This window comes from Kwoniella shivajii, chromosome 1 (assembly GCF_035658355.1).
Source record: "Kwoniella shivajii chromosome 1, complete sequence".
NCBI lineage: Eukaryota > Fungi > Basidiomycota > Tremellomycetes > Tremellales > Cryptococcaceae > Kwoniella > Kwoniella shivajii.
In genome coordinates, this window is record NC_085908.1 from 1,361,053 (window position 1) to 1,383,693 (window position 22,641).

Here is a 22,641-nt window from a genome sequence, read left to right on the forward strand (position 1 = left end):
CGAGTCGTCCTCCCACCCACCCTCCATTAGCTGTCGATCGGACTCAATCTGGTTGGACATTCTATAATATTGTTGATATTACGCTCTCTTTTTCGCTTGTCATGTACATATACACCTATACCCCATTTCCGATTCTCATTTTGTCACGCTGGATCTTTATTGTACTTCACTGTGTATATGGATGGCGTAGTCGATCGATCCAAGGAGGAGGAGGAAGGGAAGGGAATGTCCATGCATCTCATCTCATGTTGCTTGTCAATAGCACGTACCACTTGATGGAAGGATCCCAGAATGGCTTTGTACAGAGATCTATTAATCTTCCAAAATGGGCGGACATGAAAAGTGGAGGTTGATCAAATTAAAGTTCTGAGCATTACAGACGACGATGACCGGCGACGAATCAACCGTCATCCAAATGTAAGATGATAGTGCTGCATTTCACCATCATCAATCTATGCTCAGTACTGAAGTGCCATCAGTCACAACGTTCCTTAATTCAGCTTCAAACCCAAGCGAAACCACTATTCGTGGGTCAGGACCAACATGATATGATCCCTGCGACTCCAGTCATCCTATTCAAAACTCCTTCTTCTTCTTCTTCATCATCGTCGTTATCCTCATCGTCTGCATCCAATGATCCGTATACCCAAGCTCTCTCATCGACGAACTACCAGCCAACGCACATCCCTGTCTTGGAAGAGAGATACGACACGGCTGAACTGGCGTCTATAATTCAAAGAGGAGGAGATGAATGGGAAGGAGTGATCATAACTTCTAGAAGAGGTGCAGAAGGTTGGATTCAAGCTGTCAATCATCATTTGAAGTCTACCTCTACCTCATCAAGTACGTCAAAAGACAAAGGGAAAGGAAAGGAGATAGCTTGGAGCGAACTCCCATTGTGGACAGTTGGAACTGCTTCTATAGATCATTTGAACGAGTCTCATCTACCATCAAGATATCTATTCAAATTACCAAATCGTTACAAAGATAATAAAGAGGAACCACCTAAATCAGCTATACACCTCACACCACACATTCTCAATGCACCGCCCAGATCAGCACAAGGAAGAGAGTATAGACCATATTTATACGTGAGAGGAGATAAGTCAACTGATATTCTGCAAGATGATCTACGTAAGAACGGAAGAACCGTAAGGGAAACAATGGTATACTCGACGACACCAAGAGAAGATATACGACGCAATATCCAAAAATTTGAGAACGCTGCTTCGGGGAAAGGAAAAACGAAAGGATGGTTAGCGTTCTTTTCGCCTAGTGGAGCAGAAGTAATCTTGAACATACTGAGCGATATGGACCCAGACCCAGATGAAGTAATAGATAAGAAGGATAATGAGACAGATGGGAGACGGATAAACGCATTTTGGAAAGGATGGAAGATTTTCGTCATCGGTGAGACTACAAGAAGATGTCTCGAAGGAAAAGGGATAAGAGTTCATGCCGTTGCTCAAAGACCGACTCCTGAGGGATTATTGAAAGCTATCAAAGAAGTAGATCAAAGAACGTTTTAAATATTTGATGGGTACAGAACATGTTTTAGCTGAACAGGTAGCCATACGGAAGATCGGAAAGGGTGATTTACGTTTTCAACCATATGTAAGTGAACGAGTGGCAATTGCCATTGAAACTGGGCTTATATCCATGCACCAACAAGATAGCAGTTTTATACCATGCATTTCGATATCGTATTTCAGATATACACTACATGGGCTTGGGGGGGGGGGGGGGCCACACTCGCCCTTCCCATTACCCAACTCCAAGAAGTCACTTTCAGGAAAACCATATCAGTGTCGTGGCCTATCGAACGCTGGTCAGAGCATCTGGCTTGTCCGAAGAGCGAAGTGCTGTACCGTCGACCTCATAATGTTTTTCCCTTCTTGCTCGCTTATTTCGGATCGCAGATTTGAGTAGAGCGGTATCGCCTCCTTGCCTTCGTGTATCATCCGATGAGTCGTCCATCCACTCCTCACTGATTTGTCGCTGTTGACTTCCTGTGGTATCATCATCAAGCGATGTGTTAGAACGATAGGTGATATCTTGACTGGGTTGAGAATCTGATTGTGCGCTTTGTTTGCCATCACTATGAAAACACCATAAGCCTTCCCGTCTATGTACCATGGGATTCACAGAGCTATAAAGCTCACATGGTCGATTCCTCATCCTGAGGAATGTGAGTATGCAAGATCATTCTCAAGATGTCGAGTTGCTCTGCTGTAGACAAACAAATACTGCTGATAGTTTCTGAAGCGCTTGTCATATTGATGGTTCGATTACTAAAAAGAGAGAGGTAGGTTTGATCGGAAATGATCTAATGAGTGGTTCAAGAGTACAGATGAGAAGCAAAAGAGAGTACGAAGCATACTTTCATTATACTACGAGTGTCTTATAGCCTCGCGACCCCCTTTCACTGTGTGCACAGTACATTTTTTCCCCTTTGTATCGAAAATGAAGGGATTCGAAAAGGGGGGAAGAAGAAGCTAAATATGTATCGAACCACTCTTACGCATCTTACGTCTCATGGTTCTTTCAAGAGTGATTCAGCTTTGATTGGTCATTCAAGAATTGGTTAGAATTGGTCAAAATTCGTGACGGAGATTGCTCTTTTCCGTTATAATACTCTTCCATGAACACGTACTGCAGTACTTGGGTATAGCACCCAACATCTATGAGACTCTAATTACCGTATCTCTCTCTCTTTCACCGCTCATACTCGACAAAAATCATTCCATCGTGCTTCACTTGTTTTGGTGATCTTTCATCATCTGATAATCTAGTCCTTTGGTGAACATGCTAGTTTCCTCGGGTTTACTGAGACATCTGAAACTGGCTGCCCTTCTATTGCTTCGATTAAGGTCAGGATCAGTTTCGACCATCTGTTCTAAATCTTGATCTGTCCACGTACTGTCATCATCAGTGCTCCTCAGAGTATGTGAAGCTTCCGTAGTCGATGAGGTCTTAGAAGGAGGATTGGATAGTGTTCTTTAATCAGAGTCCACAGTCAGTATTGCTCAAGTCAACTAACGATATGGAGGAGAATACCGATAGATGGAAAAAAGCTTCGCTACGTACTGAGATCCCGAAGTAGAACCGCTAGTACAAGTGTAAGGCATGATAAAGCAAAGTAGGTAAAATTTCGACGGGAGTTTGTTGCTGGAGTTCTGTATACTCAAAGAGTCAATTGTAGCAGACTTTATGCTTTTAGGTCATCTAGTTCCGTAGTAGTTTAAATCAATGGATGGTTTGAACGGCTTGATGGAGGTCTCCCAACAATCAATACAAGAAAGGTACGGCTCTGGCAGATCTGTTTTGTATCGTTGAGTAAAGGAGGTGTCAAGTCCAGACCTAAAAGAAGAAATATCGAGTCATGAGTGTTATTAGTGACAGAACCATAAGCAGCAGAAGCCGGAGAGAAGTCAAGAAAGCTTTCTGTTCTCTGGGGGGCTCTTATTGAGCTTGTTCTGCTTCTATATGATCTGGATCTTGGTTGAATGAGCCTGGGCAAAGATCTCGATGTTTACCAGTTGAGATGACAAAGGGGCATGTCAGTACATCTAGTACATCTAATACTGTACACATGTGTACACGCTATAGGTTCTATCAATCACACAACAACAGCATATCCACTCTAGCTTCTTGTAATCCTTGTCATTGATTCGTTCTTTTTTCCATTGTGGCTTCACGCAAATCGTTTATATTTCCGCTTCGACTTCATCTCTTGACGTATCGCCTGCCAGATCTTGTAATTCGTCATTTGGTGTTATTGATATTGATTCCGTACTCATATCTAAATCGTTATAATCGTTGGAATCATGATCTTCTTTTCTTTTCTGTTCAACTTCCATCCAACCCAATACCCTTCCGGGACCAAATTTGATTTCTTCTTTACCCATCTCAACAGCAGTTTCACCACGCCGTTTCATATTTGCCACTAAGTCTGCAATCTTATCCCATCTAGCTTCTATTTGAGGATCTACCATCTCTTCGTCGAAATATGCTCCTTCTGGATCAAGATCTTCGTCAAATGTATCTGTTGTAGGAGATAAGAGAGATAGTGGTGATGCTAATGGATGAAATGATGAAAACGACGGTAAAGCATTTCCCGCTATTGATTCTCGAAGCATTCGACGAAGTTTCAATATTTCACTACGTTGCTTTGATTTGGTCGCTGTGATGCAAAATATCAGCCCTGCATGTCATTCAGGGTTCATAAGATTCACTCACCTTCAAGCGTCTTATTGATGGCAAGCAGACTAGCATTGGAAATCTCCAGGTCTGCAGCCTGAATGACGTATCAGCCAACCTACTCGATGACGGTAAAGACTTTGACTGACCTTGCGATTTATTTTTGCCTCTTCTGCATCATACTCTAGCACCACGTCCACGTCTTGATCACCAGCTTTTGATACCGCACTTGACCCGATAACATCGTTTTCAACCACTGTCGCCCCGCTAAGTCTGTCTCGATCGTCCTTTTTCATCTCCGTCAAGGGTCCATCAAATTCGCTACTCGTTTCACTGAGCTTTCTCGATCCCGTAAAATATCCTTGACTCGAAGCGGTACGTGACCATTCACCGGAGGACCTAGCAGGAGTCATAGAAGGAAGAGCGACCGTTTTCAGCTCCGGGCTCAGTGGCGGAGGTGGAAGAGGAGGTATATGTGTACCATGGGGATGAAAAGGAAGTTTAGGCCTCGTATGGCTATGTCCACTACTTCTAGGTGCTATTCTAGGTGATCTATTAGATGAAGGAGTGGATGAGGGGATAGGTGAAGTAGGAGCAGATGCAGCTGGATGTTGAAATATGTATGCTAAAGCATGCTGTGCAGAGGAGATAGCACCTGGGTGAGTAGGTGATCGATGTGAAGGTGAAGAACGATTAGAAGTCGGCTCGATATGACTACTTGAATCCGATATTCTTTCGGGACTGTTATCACGCCATGTTGATTGTAAGATCCTCAGTCCGCCATCATCCATACCCAGTCCAAAGGTTGGGTACAGTTCCTCTTCGCCCGGGGTTGAGATGATATCAGGTATTGGGAATGGAGATTGAGATTGTGGGACAGGAGTCTGTATGTCAGGCGTTGTGACATTCGTAGTCGATGATTGTCCGAATGAAGAAGTGAATGATGGTGTTGAAGGTGTACCTGAAGTCCTAATTCTCGCTATTGGAGTTGATGAAGATGCTACATTTCTTCTAAGCGATTGCGTTCTACTCCTATTTGATTCTTCAAGTCCGGTATTACTCCGCCTTATATCTGGAGTACGAGGTGATCTAGTTCCAGTCCCGTTACTTGGTCCATCTACTACGGATTTCGTCGCTCTAATTCTCGCTATGGGAGTACCGCTTTTTGGCGTGAGTCCTACTGATGAGCGTGGCGGCAGGGGTATTGTTGGTGTGGATATGGATGTCCTAGCTGAAGGTCTGATAGGAGGAGTGGACGTTGAACTGGTGGTTGCGGGAGCAGGAACGGGTGACCTCTCTCGGGATATGGGTGTTGACCGAATAGAGACTGACGAAGGTGTAGAGCGTAAGGATGGACGTTGAGGAGGTGTAGGCGAAGATACCGTGGAAGGATTGACATGTGCTCGTACACGAGCAGGAACGGTGGAGCTGCTAGATGGTGAAGGTGAAGGTGCAAGTGATATCTGTGATGTAACCTGGAAAGAACAGGAGTATTAGTCAAGTCAACGCTTGAATGACCTTAGATGAAATTGAAGTACCTTGCGCCGAGGCTTAATTGGATCCGTCATGATTTACCAGTCTCCATTGAGCTCCTTGAGTCTATATGACCATTGAAATAGAAGCTATTATGAAGAAATTATACAGCACATATGTCGTAAAATGGAAGGTATCTGACAACTTCTGTGGATGCAATTGAAAGACGTCACAACAAACAAAATCCCGCATCATCCCTTCCCTACAATTCCAGGCACAACATTTAGATGACAGATTAAACAGGTTTCTATTGGAGATTACAAAGAATCATATGATTAGGATAAATTCGTAATAAGCGATTAGTAATGCCTTTCATGACAGTGGCATTTTCGGTTAAAGGTTAGAGATTGCGTACGACAGAGAATGATCAAGAAACATCATTTGACTGTAACAGCATGCCAAGATACTGGATACATATGGTACAGCGATGCGCATATCTTCAGATACCTGTCGCCAGATATAAGGAACTAAGAACAGGTACAAAAGTCTGAATATCTATGTCACATTCATGATCCGGCCATTCCAATCCGTGCTGCACTTTGGTAATTTTCCAAAAACCAATCTACCGATTCCTTCAGTGCTGTCGATATGAATATGGTCAGTTCAGTAAGCGAAAAGAAGAAAGGAGGATGGGTTATAACATATATACGTGTATGAGTGAACTCACCTATTTTGAAAGGTGTGAAGTGGAAGTCCTCTGAACCGCTTTCTCGCATCAACCTCGTTAATTTTGCGTTACTTGCAGGTTTCCTGTATTGTCCATCTGCCTTTGAAGTATCGTACTGATGTTGTGGAATATGAGTCCAAGCGGCGAGACTTTCGCTGGACCTAGATGGCGTATAGAGAAGAAGACATACCTCGACTGGACCCGTGAATCCCATAGATTCTATGATTGCATCTGCTACTTCCCTGATAGAAACTTCATCTTCTTCTCCGACTGTATAGAATATCTGTCAGCATTCAGGCGTGCCACTGTAGTACTATGAGTACTGCTTTTGAGGTTAAAATGCGCACTCACCACTCAGTATTATAGGATCAATCTCTTTGTATTCTCTCAACACCCATATGAACAATTTGGCTAGATCTCGAGAATAGATAAATTGACGTAGTGGTTTTCCAGACCCAGATACGACGAAAGGAGTCTCGTTCTCTGTGGAACATGATATTTAGCCTCGACATTCGCCATTGTCAAGCAGAATGTCCTGACTCACGTTTTGCTAGATAGCATTTGTGAATCAAGCCCGGTATCACATGTGCGTCTTTCAGATCCTATTTGAACGATAACTCAGCTGTCTTCGTCGAAGCTTCCGCAGGAATATAAATAAGCTCATACATAGTTATCTCCAGGTCCAAAGACATCTATACCTAACGTCAGTACCTGAATATGTTGGTAGACAGAAAAGAAGACTTACTGGTAGGTATCACACTCGTGTATTGATCTCCAAATTGATCATGATATGCACTGGATTCCGAACCATCAACAAGTCACGGTTGGTCGAATGGAAGCATGAGATGAGGTACTACTGACTGATTTTGTATATCTATCAGTCTTTTAGCATGGGAATAACCGAAATTTGATGAATGTGGTGGACCAAGATGAATCTTCTCTTCTGTCAAGGGATACGTGACCTATATAAACAAAGTTCAGTATCAGACAGCCGCATCGTTATATCCCCTAATTTCCGTCAGACTCGACTCATACACATACCGTACGATCTTTTAACATTAGGGTAGTATGACGGCTCACTCACCTGGTCCGGAAAGACACAAGTTGATAAACAAGAAACTAATTTGTTCACTTTCGATTCATGTGATGCTTGTAATACGCTATCATTCATAAGTAGGTTATCCCTTAAGAAAGTATGTTGTGATGACATATTCGCGAACAATCCCCCAACTACCATTGATATCGTCAATACATCGATTCCCTTGCAATTCAAAAGCATAGAAGGAGGATAGAAAGTAGGGACGTACCTTTCGCAGCTAGATGTATCACTTTGCCAGGTTTGTACTTCCTGAATACTTCTTGAGTCTGAGTGATATTTCTCAAATCACACTCTGGACTAGAAAGGAATACCCATTCTTCGCCTTCTTTCCTACCATATGAACTCCCAATTGGTTCACTGAAGATGAGATGTTGAAGAGCGGAACCTACTAGGCCAGATCCTGTATGCAAATAGAAGTGTGTCAAATGTAACGCTCGGCAGATCTTGGAATACTACAAGCCGATTGATGGTCGAGAGGGACGGAGTTGTGTAAGAGCTTAGATATACTCACCTCCTGTTACCAGAACTACATTATCTGATGTAGCGGATACAGGTGTTGGCGGTAATTGGTTGATCGTACTCATTCTAGAAAGATTGACATATATGCAGTGTCTATACACAACACATTTATCTGGGCTAATCACAATAATTTCATACTAAGCATATCGTTGTCTTTCAGTCAAGATTATCCCATCTCTAATAGTGGAGGGGATATGGCAAGTCCTTAACCCAGGCACGGGAAAATCGATGATCGTTCGTAAACATCCGAACCAAAAAAAAGGAATGTCTGTGCGTGGTTCGTGGCTAATAACGGTGAACAGGATTTTATAATCATTTCTCTTATCATTCGTATCCTCTTCCGCATAATATTCTTGTACTCACTCAGACTATCATATCTACAGCCGTCTTGTACTGACTCGAGATTACCTGTGATTCTTGACCACACAAAGCGATACTACCATGTCTGACTCATCTACTGACAGTCCTTCGTCGTCTTCTTCTACCCCTTGCACATCCCCTCCCATGACAAATGACTTTTCTTGCCCTTCTGCAAGAGAACAATCTCCATACAGCTTGTATCTAGCTGAACCTTCACCCAGAATGAACATACCTTTCCTACTTGTAGATCCAGATTCTACTGATCCCCTTCAAAGCTCGATTATGAAATTGTGGCAATCATCCGAGCCATCCTCAGAACGAAAACAGGAAATGGAAGAACTCCGATCGCTGATGACGACAGCTTTCAACGAGACTTTCTGTCCTCAACACATGCAAGATGGAAGGGGACGATTCAAGGTTGAAATAGTTGGAAGTACAAGTTGGGGAGGGGAGATTTCTTCTTCAACAGATGTTGATTTGGTTATTGTGGTTAGTACAAGTGTCCCTCTCTTTCACATCTCTCTAAAAGAATGAGTAAGGGAATTGAGTTGGATTCTTTTTGCGTTCAGGACCGAGAATTACCAAGAGGATGTAAGTGGCCTTACTAATGCGCCCCAATTGTATGAGAAGGACAGTCGGTTGATCAATTTATATGTTGATCATTTTGACTTGATCGCTGAAATAGATATACCTTCCATGTGGACCCAACAACCGTTCTCAAAAGCCTCACAGTCGAAAATCCCAAGTACGATTCTCAAGAATGGGTGAAACGGAATTACCTAAATGTTATGCTCTCAAATCACTTTCCGAGTGTTTATCCAATATCGGCATGAAACATATCGTGATTTGTCCAGGTACTATCCCATTATTGAAATTTGTCGATCCCGCAAGGAAATTAGGATGTGATATCGTGTGTAATGATTTATCTGGAATGTGAGTTATTCGCTTGTTCACTTCTCATATGCCTGACTAATCACCAATCAATTAAAAAAAGGTACAATTGTTCACTTGTCCTCCATTATTCTTTTTTATCACCATATGTATTTCGATCAATGATTAATTTCCTTAAAAACTGGTCGAAATCCCGCCAAATCAGTAACGTATCTTCTTATTGTTTAGCATTAATCACCATCGCCTATTTACAATATATAGGACATTTACCCAGCCTCCAGTGCGACGCCCCTTCTCCACTCTACCATAATTACCAAGACTTGTTGGATGATCAAGAGTTGATCTGGGTAGAATGGGGTAGACCTCAAGCGCTCCCTGCTCATACATCATTCTCAACTTCATCTCCGATAAATTGGGAACCCGTCGATCCAGATTTAACGGTCTCAAAAGCGGTCAAGGGTTTTTTCAGATTCTTCAGTAAACCATCTGTAGCTACGTCTAAATCTCTCGACTTTGAAAATGAAGAACCCAGATTCAATTCAACCAGACAAGTCATTTCAATCCTACATGGCGGTATCATAACCCGCACTCAGCCATTCGGAGACGATTCGTTTGATAGGTTAGAGAAAGACCAAATAGACTATCTGATTTATCGAAAGTTCACTCGTGCCCAAATCAAAACGATAATGGAAGAGTGGAGAAACGCTAAAGCCTTGGAAATTGAAATGAAGATGGGTAAAGGTGAATCGCTGCAACCTGCTCACTGGGTGAAACAGTCATTCATCGTACAAGATCCATTCAAGTGGTCTAAGGTAAGCTCTTAGTCTTGAACTCGTTCAGAACCCGGATTGGTTCCTTGTGGCGTAGGTGGGTATCGGAGCTGATTGCCTTGTAATGACATCTCAAAGAATCAAGCTGGGAATATGGATGATAACATGTGTCAAAACGTTTTTCCAGGTAGATCTTTTCTCTTCGGTCGGAGAGCTTCCCAGTAAGCATACTGACAATGCCTTTCCGCACAGAGCATCAACGAAATGCATGAATTACTGGAACGACTGGGATCACACGCCACAGCGGAAGATATCCTGTGTAGACAAACAGTTGCCGAGACTACAAACAATAGTTTTTTACAAATCGAACTTTAGATTTCAAGGATCCCTGTGTATATAGCACGACGGATGGAGACACCTGATAGAGTACATGCATATGATGTTATATCGTATTCGTCTGTTGTAAAGCATGTTACAATATCATGAAGAGCGTAATTGACAGTAAGAGCGACGATCATACTCATGCACAACATGTCTTCCCCATACACAACACTTAATCGTGCACTTCTGTTCACATTATCCTCTCTGAAGATACTGACATTCACTCCTTTTCATTCAATCGGCTGCACTTCCCGTTTCCAACGATTTGACTCCTGGTTCACTGACCTGCTCTAAGCCGTTCGTACTAATTCGATTTGAACCATTGATACTTGTATAATCCAGCCGATTATTACTAAAACGATCTGACCTCGTATCGTTCCCAGGTTCGCTTCCATTTCCACCCTCAATCTGTCCATCCAGACCATAAGTACCATTCCAGAATTCATCAGGCAGTTCACCGAAGTCGTCGAACACTTCATCCCAATCTTCTTTCCCTTGATTACCATCACCGTCATCTTCTTCATCATCTCTTGTTCCGCTCCGATTTCCAAAGCCTCCTACACCGTTGCCATTGTATTCGCCTTCGGCCTCATCTTCGTCTTCATTTTGTTTTCGAATTCTCTCTTTCTCCCTCTTCTTCTTTACAACTTCTGTCATATCGATGGCCTTATGACTATCAGCTAATGAATGGACTCCGTTCGAAGTGATCACGTAATCTATAGTCGATGAAGGTGAAAAAGGTGAGAAAACAACATGTAGTTTTCTTATCAATGTAGCTTTTATATTTTCCTCAACGTCCACATCTGCTAAACTGTTGTCTATTGCCAGTTGTCGTTCTTCTTCCTCTTCTTGTTTTTGTAAGATTGTTCTTCTTTTCTTGTGTTTTAGATCAATTTGATTGATCAGCCTTCTTCTACCTGTTCTACTCAACATTATTCTAACGTTGACCGAATTTGCCCACACGATACCTAAAGAAGCTTCTTTTTTCAGCGAATCAGATTCGCCTGAAAACCATCTTGATTGCGTTTTATATAACATTGGTATATCATTTTCTCCTTCTTCTCCTGCTCCTCCGTTGGAAAGAGATCGTCGTTTCATTCCTATTCCTGTAAAAGGTTGAGTTTGCGTGAAAGAAGAAGTGGGCTGTGATAGATTCATGATTGGATTGGAATTAGGTTGTTTATTGAATACATCCGAAACTTGATTTATTACTATTACAGCTAAATCATACTTGACTGCTAAGGATTTCAGTGCGTCCGCAACTATACATAGTCTTTTTGATCTTTCCGTCAATGAGATTGATGAGGGTGCAGTTGGTTTTTCATCTGTTGTTGATCCACCTCGAAATAATGCTGTGATAGAATCTAAAATGATTAATCGAATAGGTAAGATAGTCTTCCCTTGTCCAATGGTATTTCGTATATTTGATGAAGTAGCAGAAGAAGAAGAGGAGGAGGAACCAATTGAACCTGATCTTGAATTGGTTGATTCATCTCGTGGTTTGAGTGGATTGGCATTGGTAATGGTATCAGTTGATAAGCGTGATTCTAGTATAGCTGGAACAGCATAATTCAAAGCATGTTCCAAAGCATCGACATCTCCTACTCTATTAGTAAGCACATTATCTAATAAATTCTTGACTCTTATTTCTCCATTTTCCAGTGAATCACGTTCATGTATCGATAAAAGATGTTTACCAAGTTGAACCAATCTATCTGTCGATAATTCTCTTTCGGAAGTGAGGATCAATGATCCACCTGGGGAAGAAGAAAGGGAAGGTAGTTGGAATGAAAGCGCTAAATGAAGTGCGAGATGTGATTTTCCCGCGGCACTGATCTCATGCAAGAAATCAGCAATCACCCAAAAAGAGAGGATGGAGCTTCTCTACTTCAATACGATTTGCTGGCTTTGAGATCACTGAACAGGGACTGAACTCACCTCTCACCGGTGATCTCATATAAACAACCTCTCCTTATTCCTCCTCCTAGAGCTTTATCAAAACCATCATCACCTGTCGAATTCCATTTGCCTCTTCTTCTTTCATCGTCTCTCCCCTTTCCCTTCCCTTTTCCTCCCAAGTCCGTGTTGCCGTCTTCTCCTCCTTGATTATCTATCGGTAATCTAGAAGGTCCAGACTCGATATCGTATACTTCATTCAACCTTTTAGTTGACGGTGTGATCGCATGACTGACTTGTCTAACATATGATTGAGCTGTAGATATTTTCACTTTGAGCAGCTCAGCTAAGCGTGGAAGAGGTGTAAGTAGAATTGATGATGTTGATAGGGATGCTATTGAAGGTGTCATATAGGGATAGGATTGAACATGGGAGTGAGGGTAAGAGGTATTATCGGTGTTCATAATGATATCAAATGTGAAGGAGGCACATTGTCGAAACACAAGTTTGAAGATCACGAGCATATTGCAGACGTATCGATCAGACAGAGAGGGGAGACGCACGATAAGATAAAAGTTGACGTCAACTTTAAAACCCATTTGATCAAATTGATTCACTCACATCGATTGACTGCCTCGATCAACTCTTTCGACACATCCAACTGGTCAATCGAAGGTATAATGAATGACATCCCGTGTATTCATGATCGCGCCTATATAACAAATGAGCAAGACTATCGGACCTGGTGCAAGGTATGCAAGATTGGTATGGATTGATAACAATGAGAACACAAAAGGTAAAAAGTCGATTTAATGTTCGGGTTCAAATTACGAGGTCATACGCGTCCGCATCGCGCTCGATCCTTGAGATGTTGCAACCTAACATGCTACTTTTCTGCGTGCTCGCTGCTGTGTTGGACAATGGTTTTGATGCAACAGGGAAAACAAGAAAACAATGAGATTTGTGCCGGTTGAACAGACTGCATTTTCTGTTTTTTTCTCTTCTTTTACTATGTACTGTATTCAATTTTACCGTACTTTTTTGACTGTTACTTTACATCCGCTCGCCGTAGGACCCAAAAATCCACTACTACTAACCAAAACCTTTTTATTACAAAGACTCTTAAAGGGGTATAAAACATGATGGAAATCTAATTTAACAAATGAAAAATGGATGAATGAGAGTGTTGAAGCTCATGCAATGAAACGAATGATTTGTGAGAAGTGTACTACACTGTTTAAGCGTAGGTCTCTCTGGCCCACTTGGCGGCGGCGACGAGGTTGGCGAGGGATTCCTCGGTTTCTTTCCATCCTCGGGTTTTAAGACCACAATCGGGGTTGACAACCATCAAGTCGGCGGGGAGAACCTTGAGCATAGAAGCGATTCGATCTTTGATCTCTTGCTCCGAAGGTACTCGAGGAGAGTGGATGTCGTAGACACCGGGACCGATCTCGTTGGAGTAACCGTATGATTTGAAGACATCAAGAAGTTTGAGGTCAGCCTTGGAAGCCTCGATGGAGATGACATCGGCATCAAGACCTTGGATGGATGGGAAGATATCTCCGAAGTCGGAGTAACAGAAGTGTGAGTGGACTTGGATGTCGTCCTCGACACCGGATGTTGAGAGTCTGAAGGAGTCAACAGCCCATTTGAGGTAGTTGTCCCAATCAGCCTTTCGGAGGGGAAGACCTTCTCGGATAGCGGGCTCATCGACTTGGATAGCCTTGATACCGGCCTTGGCGAGGTCAACAACTTCGTCTCGGAGGGCAAGAGCGAGTTGCTTAGATTGAACCTCCTTGGTAACATCGGCTCGGGGGAAAGACCAGTTGAGGATGGTAACGGGACCAGTCAGCATACCCTTCATGGGGAGCTTGGTCAAAGATTGAGCGTATGATGACCATTGGACAGTCATAGGAGCAGGTCGGGAGACGTCGGAAACAACGATAGGGGGTCGGACGTATCGAGAACCGTAAGATTGAACCCAACCGAGCTGAAGAAGGGAAACAGTCAGCTAAAAGGCACAATTTTGCGAAATATACAGCTAACTCACTTGAGTGAAGATGAATCCGGTAAGTTGTTCGCCGAAGTATTGGACCATATCGTTTCGTTCGGGTTCACCGTGGACGAGCAAGTCAAGTCCAACTTTCTCTTGGAATTCAACAACGGAACCAACTTCCTTCTCCATGGCTTTCTCGTATTCCTCCTTGGTAATCTCACCTTTACCGAATTTGGCTCGGGCAACTCGGATTTCCTTGGTTTGAGGGAAAGAACCGATGGTGGTGGTGGGGAACTTGGGGAGGTTGAGGTGCTTCTTTTGGGCTTCTCGTCGAGCGGGGAAGGGAGACTTTCTCTTGAGTTGCTCTTCTGTGATAGCGGCGACTCGGTCTCGAACGGCAGAGTCGGAAGTTCGCTCGAACTCTCTTCGGGCAGCGATGTCCTTGGTGTTTTGTTCGAAAACTTCGGACTCTTTACCGTTGAGAGCACCGGCGAGAGTAGCTACCTCCTCACATTTCTCGGTGGCGAAAGAGAGCCATGATACTTGTTGAGAGGTAAGTTTGGTCTCTACCTTGATAGAGATAGGAGTGTGGAGAAGGGAAGAAGAGGTAGAAACGGTAACTCGGTCAGCACCAAGCTCAGCGATGGCCTTGTCGGCAAGAGCTTTAGAAGCTTTGAGGTCGTTCTTCCAAATATTTCGGCCGGAAACAACACCGAGCTCGATGGCGAGTTTGGTGGATTTGAGGGCGGCGAGGACTTCATCGAGTTGTTTGGGCTCTCGGTCAAGATCGAGATGAAGAGCGTGGATAGGGAGGTCTTTGAGGAACTCGATGGATTTACCAACTCGACCGTAAGCGGTGGTGATGGTGATTTTGGGGGCGACGGGGGAAAGAGCCTCGTAAGCTTTCTTGAAAAGATCACCTTGAGACTCAGATTTGTCTAAAACGAGGATGGGCTCATCGATTTGGACCTCCTCAACACCAGCTTCCTTGAGTTGGGTCAAGAGCTCCTTGTAGATAGGGAGCAATTTGTCGAGAAGTTGGATAGGCTCGAAATCGGCGGGAGATTCTCGGGATTTTCGGACGAGAGAGAGGTAGGTGATAGGACCGAAAAGAACAGGTCGGGTGGTAATGCCAAGCTCCTTGGCCTCTTTGTATTCCTCGAGTTGTTGATTGACTTTGAGGGAGAACTCAGTGGAAGGAGAGTGTTCAACTTTGACGATGTGGTAGTTGGAGTCGAAGCTACAGTCAAGAGTATATCAGCCACGTGCGTGATGCATGACAAGGAAACGATCATCAAACTCACAATTTACCCATTTCGGATGCAACGACATCGATACCCTTAGATCGGTCTTGTCGACCTCGACCCATAGCTATGAAGTATGTGTAAGCTGCTGCAATTCGCGAAACTGGCTAATTTAGCTTACCGAAGTAGGTGTCAAGGGGAGACAAGTTTTGTTGAACGTATCGGTCGGGAACGACACCAAAGTTGAAAGAGTGATCAAGGAGGTGGTCGTAGAGAGTGAAGTCACCTCTGCAAGGTCACAAGTGTCAATAACCAAGCGCGTATTTGTAGACTCAAAAAGACTCGAAGACTTACGAAGGGACAACATCTACACCAGCGTTCTTGATGGACTCCCATCGCTCCTTTCGGATGTTTTTGGCAGTCTCTTGGAGTTGCTCGGCGGATGAGTTACCAGCCCAGTATGACTCGATGGCCTGATTGACACCATATTGTCAGTACGTCTACCAGAACCAAGTTCAGAAGGATCTGGCGTCTGATGATAGGCGTGTGTTGTACGAGGTCGAAGATCGACGTGAGGTGTACGATCAAACGTGAGTCAAAGGGAAGTAGGTGCTCACCTTTTTAGCGGATCGATTTACACCAACACGGGGGTAACCTAAGACAGCGGATTTGACCATTTTTGATAAGTAATATATGTTGTTAAGGAAGAAAAGGAGATGAAGAGAAAGAAAAGGTTGAAGAAAGAGATGGAACAAAGAATAAGGATATAAAGATGGTTTAAGAACGGGGCATAGGGAGGTATGGTACGAGTCGGAAAGCGCGAAAAAAAAAGTAAGAGGAGATCAAAAAAAAAAAGTTAAAATTCAGGGAAAGTTTCCGCTCGAGCCTTTCAGTATCAGCAAAAGATGGCGCAATCGGACCACAGTCATGATGTGGCATTTTATCATCAGGGAAACAACAGGCAAATCCCGAAGTGGCAGGCATAAATGAAGGGGATGAAGAGCCGCTGAAGCACACTGATATCAAGCCATCATGCACAAGGTCATTGTCTAGAATGGCCAGCGGATGGAGAAGATGGAAGAGACCCGGCTTACGTAGCGATACAAGCATTACATCAGATATGATAGATTTACAATTGAAATCCCTCCGTCTTGTCTTACAAAAACGATGTCCCTTTTGAGAAATGGAGAGACCCGATATCTCTATTCCTCTTTGGCTTTCTTATCAGGATTCTTCTCTTCCTCTTCCCTTTGTCTCTTTCTGGCCAGATATCTTTCCTTGGCTTCTTGTCTCTTCCTATCAGCATCACCATTATCACCTTGTCTTCTTCTCTTAGCTTCCTCTTCTTCGTTCTTCAATCTTTCTTCTTCGTCTGTTCGTTTCTTCTCAGATTCTTCTCTCATTTGATCGGCTAATCGCTTACGTTCCCTTTCCATTCTCTCTGCATAGGTAGCTGAAGCTCCTACTGCACGTGATTTGTATATTGCATCTTGATCGTTTTGATTACCATTTGCATTTGACCTTGAACCTGTAAGTAATGAGTTCGGTAATGAAGGTTTTGGTTTTTTGGTGATATTCAAACCGGCTTTTAATAATGAACGTTTATCAACTATTTCACCATTATCATTCACTTCCACTTCTTTACCACTGTCTTTATCCAATCTTGAGGTTCCAGCTTTTTCTTTCGTTGTTGTATCCCCGCTGTTCTCTCGAGCAGCTTTAGCTTCTCTCGCTAACAAAGGATCATATTCTTCTTCGTCAACGAAATCTTCTTGTTCTTTGCGTGTAGGTACACTAGGTGGTCTAATTGCTAAACTTGGTCCGACTGTAGGTGCAGAAGTAGCAGCTACAGCAGCTGCGTGCTGAGCTTCTGAATCTTCCAACATCGATTTGTAGAATGCCGTTAATCCAGGACCAGAACGTGTTTTCCTCAGTTGCTCTGTAATTTTGGGAGCGTGAGCGTCAGTTTCCACTCGGTCTTGTGCAGAACCAATATGAGGAATGTTCAGCTCACCTTCCCTTATCTTTTCTTCTTCTTCAGCTTTTCTGACTTCTTCCATTTGTTTTTTATAACCCTCAGTGACGAATTTTTCTTTATCAATAAACTCGTCACCTTCTTTTTCCCTTTCTCTTTGAAGAGATTTTTCTTCAGCACGTAATTTATCCAATCTTCTGGTTTGTGCAGATGCCAAGAAATTTTCAATGTATTTAGGTTTCCTTTCTTCTGCTTCTTGTTTTTTCGATTCTTCGTGTTTTCTTTCTGCCATTTTCATTGATTCATAATGTTCGTCGTAATCAAATATACTTTGATCAATAGCTTCTGCTGCTTCTTTTGCTTTTCTCTCTGAACGTGATAATAGATTAGTTTGGCCAACGGGTGCTTTCGCTTTCGCTGTTACTTTCCCTTGCGTTTTGGAAGGTTTTGAGGATGGCCCAGCTAATGCATTCATCATAGAATCATCTTCATCCCCTTCATCATCTTCAAATGATAATGACGACTTGCCATTGGTAGGTTTCGGCTTCGACTTAGCCATCAATAACTCTAGATTGGACTTAGGTGCGATAGATGACGACGATGTGACAGAAGAAGAGGATGGTTTTGTAGATGGCGGAGGGGCAAAAGAGAATGATAATTTAGTACCATTTGATGTCATTGTGATCGTGTGAAATTTATGTCAAGTGGAGCTATGTGGAAAGCCAAATCAAGGCTCAATATGTAAAATGACAAGGCAATAAAGAAAATGCTAAAAGAGCTTGTAAACACCTTTGATCGTTCGCTTGCTGTCTTTCTTACGTAATATCTCCAGTTCGTCCTTATTTGAGTGGCAAAAAACTTGCGAATATCGTCATTTTCTAAAATGATTCTATTTTTCATGCCGTGCCTTGAGATGATAGAAACATGGCTTGGCAACGTTGCCATTATGGTAAAGAAAAACGTTCTTACAATATCCTTCTTCTTCTTCTTCTTCTTCTTCTTCTTCTTCTTCTTCTTCTTCTTCTTCTTCTTCTCAGTCAGATAACAACATCTCCCGCCCAACTCTTATACTCTTTCATCCATCAACAAAACCGTCAATATGCCTTTCAGCTGTAAGTTACCATCTGAAAGGTATCATTTCATAACACCTCGCTTGAGCTGACTTATTGACTCTCCTTTCAATGAAGACCACAAACGAATCACATTAATTCCAAAGGTACATGTCATATCCGCACACTTCCTTTCACATCCTTTCATGTCATCTGTCTTGGAAGGAATTGTAAAGAGCTGACTAACCCCCTTTCATGTAGGTCATGTACCTTCAAATCAATGGTAAGTTGACACGGCAACCTTCTTCGAAATCTCAACTTGTATTCATCTTACTTAGCTTGACCTTGTGAAAATAGGACGACATTGGAGTCTTTCATTCGGTTCAGGTCATTTGCGATATAACCCATAGAATGAACAATCCATTCCTTTTCTGTGAGCTCATTTCGAGGACTTGACATGACAATTCACTGAGCTAATCAAAAGGCAAGATACCAAATCAAAGATTTTTTACGGATCCACATTGCATCTCACTTTCTCTTTCTCTTTTCCAAATCATCAGTTCGACATCTCCATATACCATTTTTGTATTCATTATACCGGTTCTATCTGATATCAATACACGAAAGTACATCATAAACGCCTTTACCAGAATGCTGGAAGGTTCAGATTGTGTGCACAGATCATAGAGTGTACATCCAAGCAGGAAGAAAAAGAATATACAACAATATCCAATTACTCATTCTCATTCTAACCGCTAATCACGAAATCTCTCGGCGATATTGAAGAATTGAATGGGATTGTATTCCAATAGTCGCTATGAGATATACCAAGCGGTCTACTAAGCTAACTTCTAGTTATCATTCTTCCGCCAGTCCCATATAAGCCTTTTTCAATGGCGATGAAACTTTAGCTGCTCGCATCAAGTCGGTCAGCTGCGCGACGGGCTTCACATGATTCAGCTGTACTTACGAGCATACATCAATGATTTCCTTCTTGCTTGAGCTACATCCAGCACTACGTATTGATCAGTCACAAACGTACTCTCACTTGGTGATAGCGAGATTAACTCACAAGCTTGTCTCGCTGTACTTGGCTGACCTAGACCTAATCCCTGGGAAGCAGCAAGACTTTTGGGTTCCATTGATTTTCTCCGCTAAAAATGTGAATAAAGGTGATCAGCATGATACCGTGCTTCAAAATACCGTAGTCAGGCTTCAAAGTGAGCTTACTTTCTGGAATATATCTTCTTCATTCGTGTCAACAATGAAAGGTGCTTCTTCCAATCTTTTACCGGATTTCTTACATTCCATGACCCATTTTATACCTACCATAAAGGGTTTGGGATCGTCTTGTTTTCTCCACCAAGATAATGTAGATGGTTTACCGGACTTATAGATAATATGGGTACATGAATCCGTCGGTCTCACAAACACCTGTAGACGAAACATACGAAGCGGATCAACAAAGACTCGCATGTAAGACTCAAAAACGAAACTGCCAAGACGTCGTAAGTGGAAACTCACTTTTGCGCCGAGACCTTTCAATATATCGATGAACACTCTACTTGAATCTTCACCATCACTAGTTCTAACATCCACAAAAGCTCTTACACCCTTTAGACACTTATCGCCATTCGTTGAACAGAGTAAAGCAGCTATTGATTGATCGGCTACATGATTACCTTCATCAGATGAAGTCGATAAATCTCCAGGATGTATGGATGATCTTGGTCTGTGTCCTGATGTACCGATTCTAGACCCGGACGAAGAGGAAGCTGTAGCCGAAGTTGAGCAAGTCAGATTATTTGGTCTTTCATTTAATGGTTTAATCAAAGGTTCCGTTAAGATGATGGAAGGTGTTATCAATTCTTTAGAATCAGTGGCTGATGGAGTGTTATTCTGCTGTTCCAACTTTTTCATTTTCAACTTGTTCAAAGCATCACTCAATCCTGCGAGTGATTTCGATGTTTCGCCAGTGAGACCTTCTCTTGAGCTTAAACTTAACCTTGATCTAGCGACAGGCGCAGATACAGATCGTTGTGTCGACATACCCGGTATTTCGTTATCGGAGATCGTAGGTGCAGGATTGGTAGAGGCTCTAGGAGTAACAATTGGATTCGAAACCATCCTGGGCGTTGGACGAGCTAGTGGACCGGAACCCAGCGAAGAAGGATAGGAAGGTTTTCGCTTGACTGGTGAAGTCGTAGATGTAGTAGATGACGAGGTGGAATGAGCTGGAACGAGTGAAGGACGAGTCGATGGTCTCCTTGAAGGTAACGAGCCCAGACCTGTAGCTGGCTTTTTGGTGGATGACAACGTTGATGGCTTAGCTGATGTTACCAAGGAAGAGGTTGAAGGTTGTCGAGATACAGGTATTCGACTGGGTGGTCCCATCGTTCCTGTGACACGGGATGAAGAGATTTTGGAAGAAGGCAAAGATGAGGATGGATTGTCATAGGGGGTCGTCTCGGCGATCATTGAAGCAGGTAGTCCTGGTTCTGTTTCCTCGAGTTGCAGATCTGCCATCTGGTTACTAGGAGTAGAAGATATACCGCTACCAGCCTCTACCAGATCTGCAGACGGGTTTCTTGGGATCACGTTTTGTGAAGCGGTTTGGGAATCCGATGATAGCCTTTCTGCTGCTCCTATGTCCACCTGTTGTCCTAATGGAGCAGATCGTTGTGACTGAGGATCCTCCACATCTCTCTGAGACTCTTTTTTCAACAAGAACGAATCTAAAGTAGGTTGACTACGCCTTTTAGTCTGAGAGGCCGCAGCCATCCTGCTTGTCAGTGGAGACGGAGGCACCACTCTCATATTTGGAGTAGCCAGGGAAGACGGCATTCGAGACGCTGTAGGAGGCGGCCCTGATGGTGTAGTAGAGCCATTATGGACTGTGCGAGGCACAGAGAAGACTTTCCTAGGTGAAGGAGCGAGACTCGATGTGTCATTCGGTAAGGCAGTCAATTTTGGGTCTTCAGCCGAAACGGTATGTGAGGGAGTTGACTGCACGGGCCTTATTGAGAGTGATGAAGGAATACTAGGGGGACCGGGTGTTTTACGAAGCGACGCAGGCATTTTGGATAAAGGTTTATTGATACCTTCACTTGGTGATCTAGCTCTCTTTGGCGTAATCGGCGGTATGTTGGTTGATGTCATGGCCACAGGCTTTTCTTTCATCCTAGGAGGTGTAGGTGGTCTGGCAATGAATCGAGTAGGAGGTGAGGTTGACGGACTGGTGGAATTATCATCTTTCTTGAGCAATTCTCTAGCTGGAGTAGGAGCTATAGCAGCTATGGAATGAGATGGAGTCAGATTGGTTGATGTCGGTATTGGTGTGGATGGTACAGAAGGTTTGAGTGATCTCATTAATTCGGAGGACGATTGATGTCCTATTGTTCTAATCTGGTTCATCTTTTCCTTTTTGACTCTTCCTCCTATTCCTAATTCGTTTGAAGAGCGTTGATGATCCATTTTGATTTTCTTAGATCTTCCGTCATCTTCTACAACCTTTCTTTTGCCTAATCCACTGTTATCATCTCCTTTTCCATTTCCAATTGATTTATCGTTTTTGTACGTCTCTTCGAGTATATTCATATTTGAGATCGAAATGGAATGGAAATTATTTATACTCTTACTTTCTTTTAACGGACCTCTACTTCTCAGATTCTTAGTCGTTAATCCTTTCCCAGCTTTTTTAATTTCTATTATCGATTGTGCAGAAGAAGGAGGAGAAGAATTTTCGTCGTATACCTGAAACTTGCTTGTATTGGTATTTATTGTTGATGCCAAACGTGCCATAGACCTCGTATGAGGTATAGTTGACCCTCGGATCAAAGTGCTGGTTGTTGTGGTCGAATGGGTAGGTCGACGGAGTGGACGAGGGGTCATGGTCTATTCGAATCTATGCATCAGGGATTCTGTCAGCATGTAATGTAGACAGCGAAGAGTATATCCGGATTTCGATGTGGATGTGTAGTCGATGTTCATCATGGGCGCAACCAAGATCATGGCATGGCAAAGTTTGCATGACCTGATCACTCACGTTGGAATAAACAAAG

At 43.0% G+C, this 22,641-nt stretch overlaps 9 protein-coding genes across 9 annotated transcripts; 2 read left to right on the forward strand and 7 right to left on the reverse strand.

Annotated features, from left to right (window-relative positions):
- Positions 1-548: 548 nt before the first annotated feature.
- IL334_000531 (uncharacterized protein) lies at positions 549-1,529 on the forward strand (the record flags this gene model as incomplete). Its single annotated transcript, XM_062932297.1, has 1 exon — positions 549-1,529. One exon carries the CDS (start codon positions 549-551, stop codon positions 1,527-1,529), a length of 981 nt encoding a protein of 326 aa, XP_062788348.1.
- A 286-nt stretch (positions 1,530-1,815) lies between these two features.
- Positions 1,816-2,275, reverse strand: IL334_000532 (uncharacterized protein; the record flags this gene model as incomplete). Its single annotated transcript, XM_062932298.1, has 2 exons — positions 1,816-2,098; positions 2,163-2,275. The coding sequence occupies 2 exons, from the start codon at positions 2,273-2,275 to the stop codon at positions 1,816-1,818; spliced, it is 396 nt and encodes a 131-aa protein (XP_062788349.1).
- A 1,432-nt stretch (positions 2,276-3,707) lies between these two features.
- On the reverse strand, positions 3,708-5,768 carry IL334_000533 (uncharacterized protein; the record flags this gene model as incomplete). The annotated part of the gene is made up of 4 exons (XM_062932299.1): positions 3,708-4,183; positions 4,240-4,297; positions 4,350-5,675; positions 5,739-5,768. The coding sequence occupies 4 exons, from the start codon at positions 5,766-5,768 to the stop codon at positions 3,708-3,710; spliced, it is 1,890 nt and encodes a 629-aa protein (XP_062788350.1).
- A 471-nt stretch (positions 5,769-6,239) lies between these two features.
- IL334_000534 (uncharacterized protein) lies at positions 6,240-8,083 on the reverse strand (the record flags this gene model as incomplete). The annotated part of the gene is made up of 11 exons (XM_062932300.1): positions 6,240-6,313; positions 6,401-6,515; positions 6,591-6,670; positions 6,752-6,883; positions 6,945-7,002; positions 7,067-7,092; positions 7,146-7,195; positions 7,262-7,362; positions 7,485-7,630; positions 7,708-7,899; positions 8,011-8,083. The coding sequence occupies 11 exons, from the start codon at positions 8,081-8,083 to the stop codon at positions 6,240-6,242; spliced, it is 1,047 nt and encodes a 348-aa protein (XP_062788351.1).
- A 376-nt stretch (positions 8,084-8,459) lies between these two features.
- On the forward strand, positions 8,460-10,414 carry IL334_000535 (uncharacterized protein; the record flags this gene model as incomplete). Its single annotated transcript, XM_062932301.1, has 6 exons — positions 8,460-8,867; positions 8,948-8,969; positions 9,064-9,123; positions 9,233-9,311; positions 9,373-10,081; positions 10,292-10,414. 6 exons carry the CDS (start codon positions 8,460-8,462, stop codon positions 10,412-10,414), a joined length of 1,401 nt encoding a protein of 466 aa, XP_062788352.1.
- Positions 10,415-10,654: 240 nt separating this feature from the next.
- IL334_000536 (uncharacterized protein) lies at positions 10,655-13,007 on the reverse strand (the record flags this gene model as incomplete). Its single annotated transcript, XM_062932302.1, has 3 exons — positions 10,655-12,251; positions 12,359-12,710; positions 12,938-13,007. 3 exons carry the CDS (start codon positions 13,005-13,007, stop codon positions 10,655-10,657), a joined length of 2,019 nt encoding a protein of 672 aa, XP_062788353.1.
- Positions 13,008-13,553: 546 nt separating this feature from the next.
- On the reverse strand, positions 13,554-16,233 carry IL334_000537 (5-methyltetrahydropteroyltriglutamate-homocysteine S-methyltransferase; the record flags this gene model as incomplete). Its single annotated transcript, XM_062932303.1, has 6 exons — positions 13,554-14,306; positions 14,367-15,552; positions 15,617-15,683; positions 15,738-15,844; positions 15,911-16,029; positions 16,174-16,233. 6 exons carry the CDS (start codon positions 16,231-16,233, stop codon positions 13,554-13,556), a joined length of 2,292 nt encoding a protein of 763 aa, XP_062788354.1.
- Positions 16,234-16,758: 525 nt separating this feature from the next.
- IL334_000538 (uncharacterized protein) lies at positions 16,759-18,210 on the reverse strand (the record flags this gene model as incomplete). The annotated part of the gene is made up of 2 exons (XM_062932304.1): positions 16,759-17,495; positions 17,571-18,210. 2 exons carry the CDS (start codon positions 18,208-18,210, stop codon positions 16,759-16,761), a joined length of 1,377 nt encoding a protein of 458 aa, XP_062788355.1.
- Positions 18,211-19,438: 1,228 nt separating this feature from the next.
- Positions 19,439-22,471, reverse strand: IL334_000539 (uncharacterized protein; the record flags this gene model as incomplete). Its single annotated transcript, XM_062932305.1, has 5 exons — positions 19,439-19,491; positions 19,551-19,595; positions 19,653-19,734; positions 19,811-20,014; positions 20,105-22,471. 5 exons carry the CDS (start codon positions 22,469-22,471, stop codon positions 19,439-19,441), a joined length of 2,751 nt encoding a protein of 916 aa, XP_062788356.1.
- Positions 22,472-22,641: the final 170 nt, after the last annotated feature.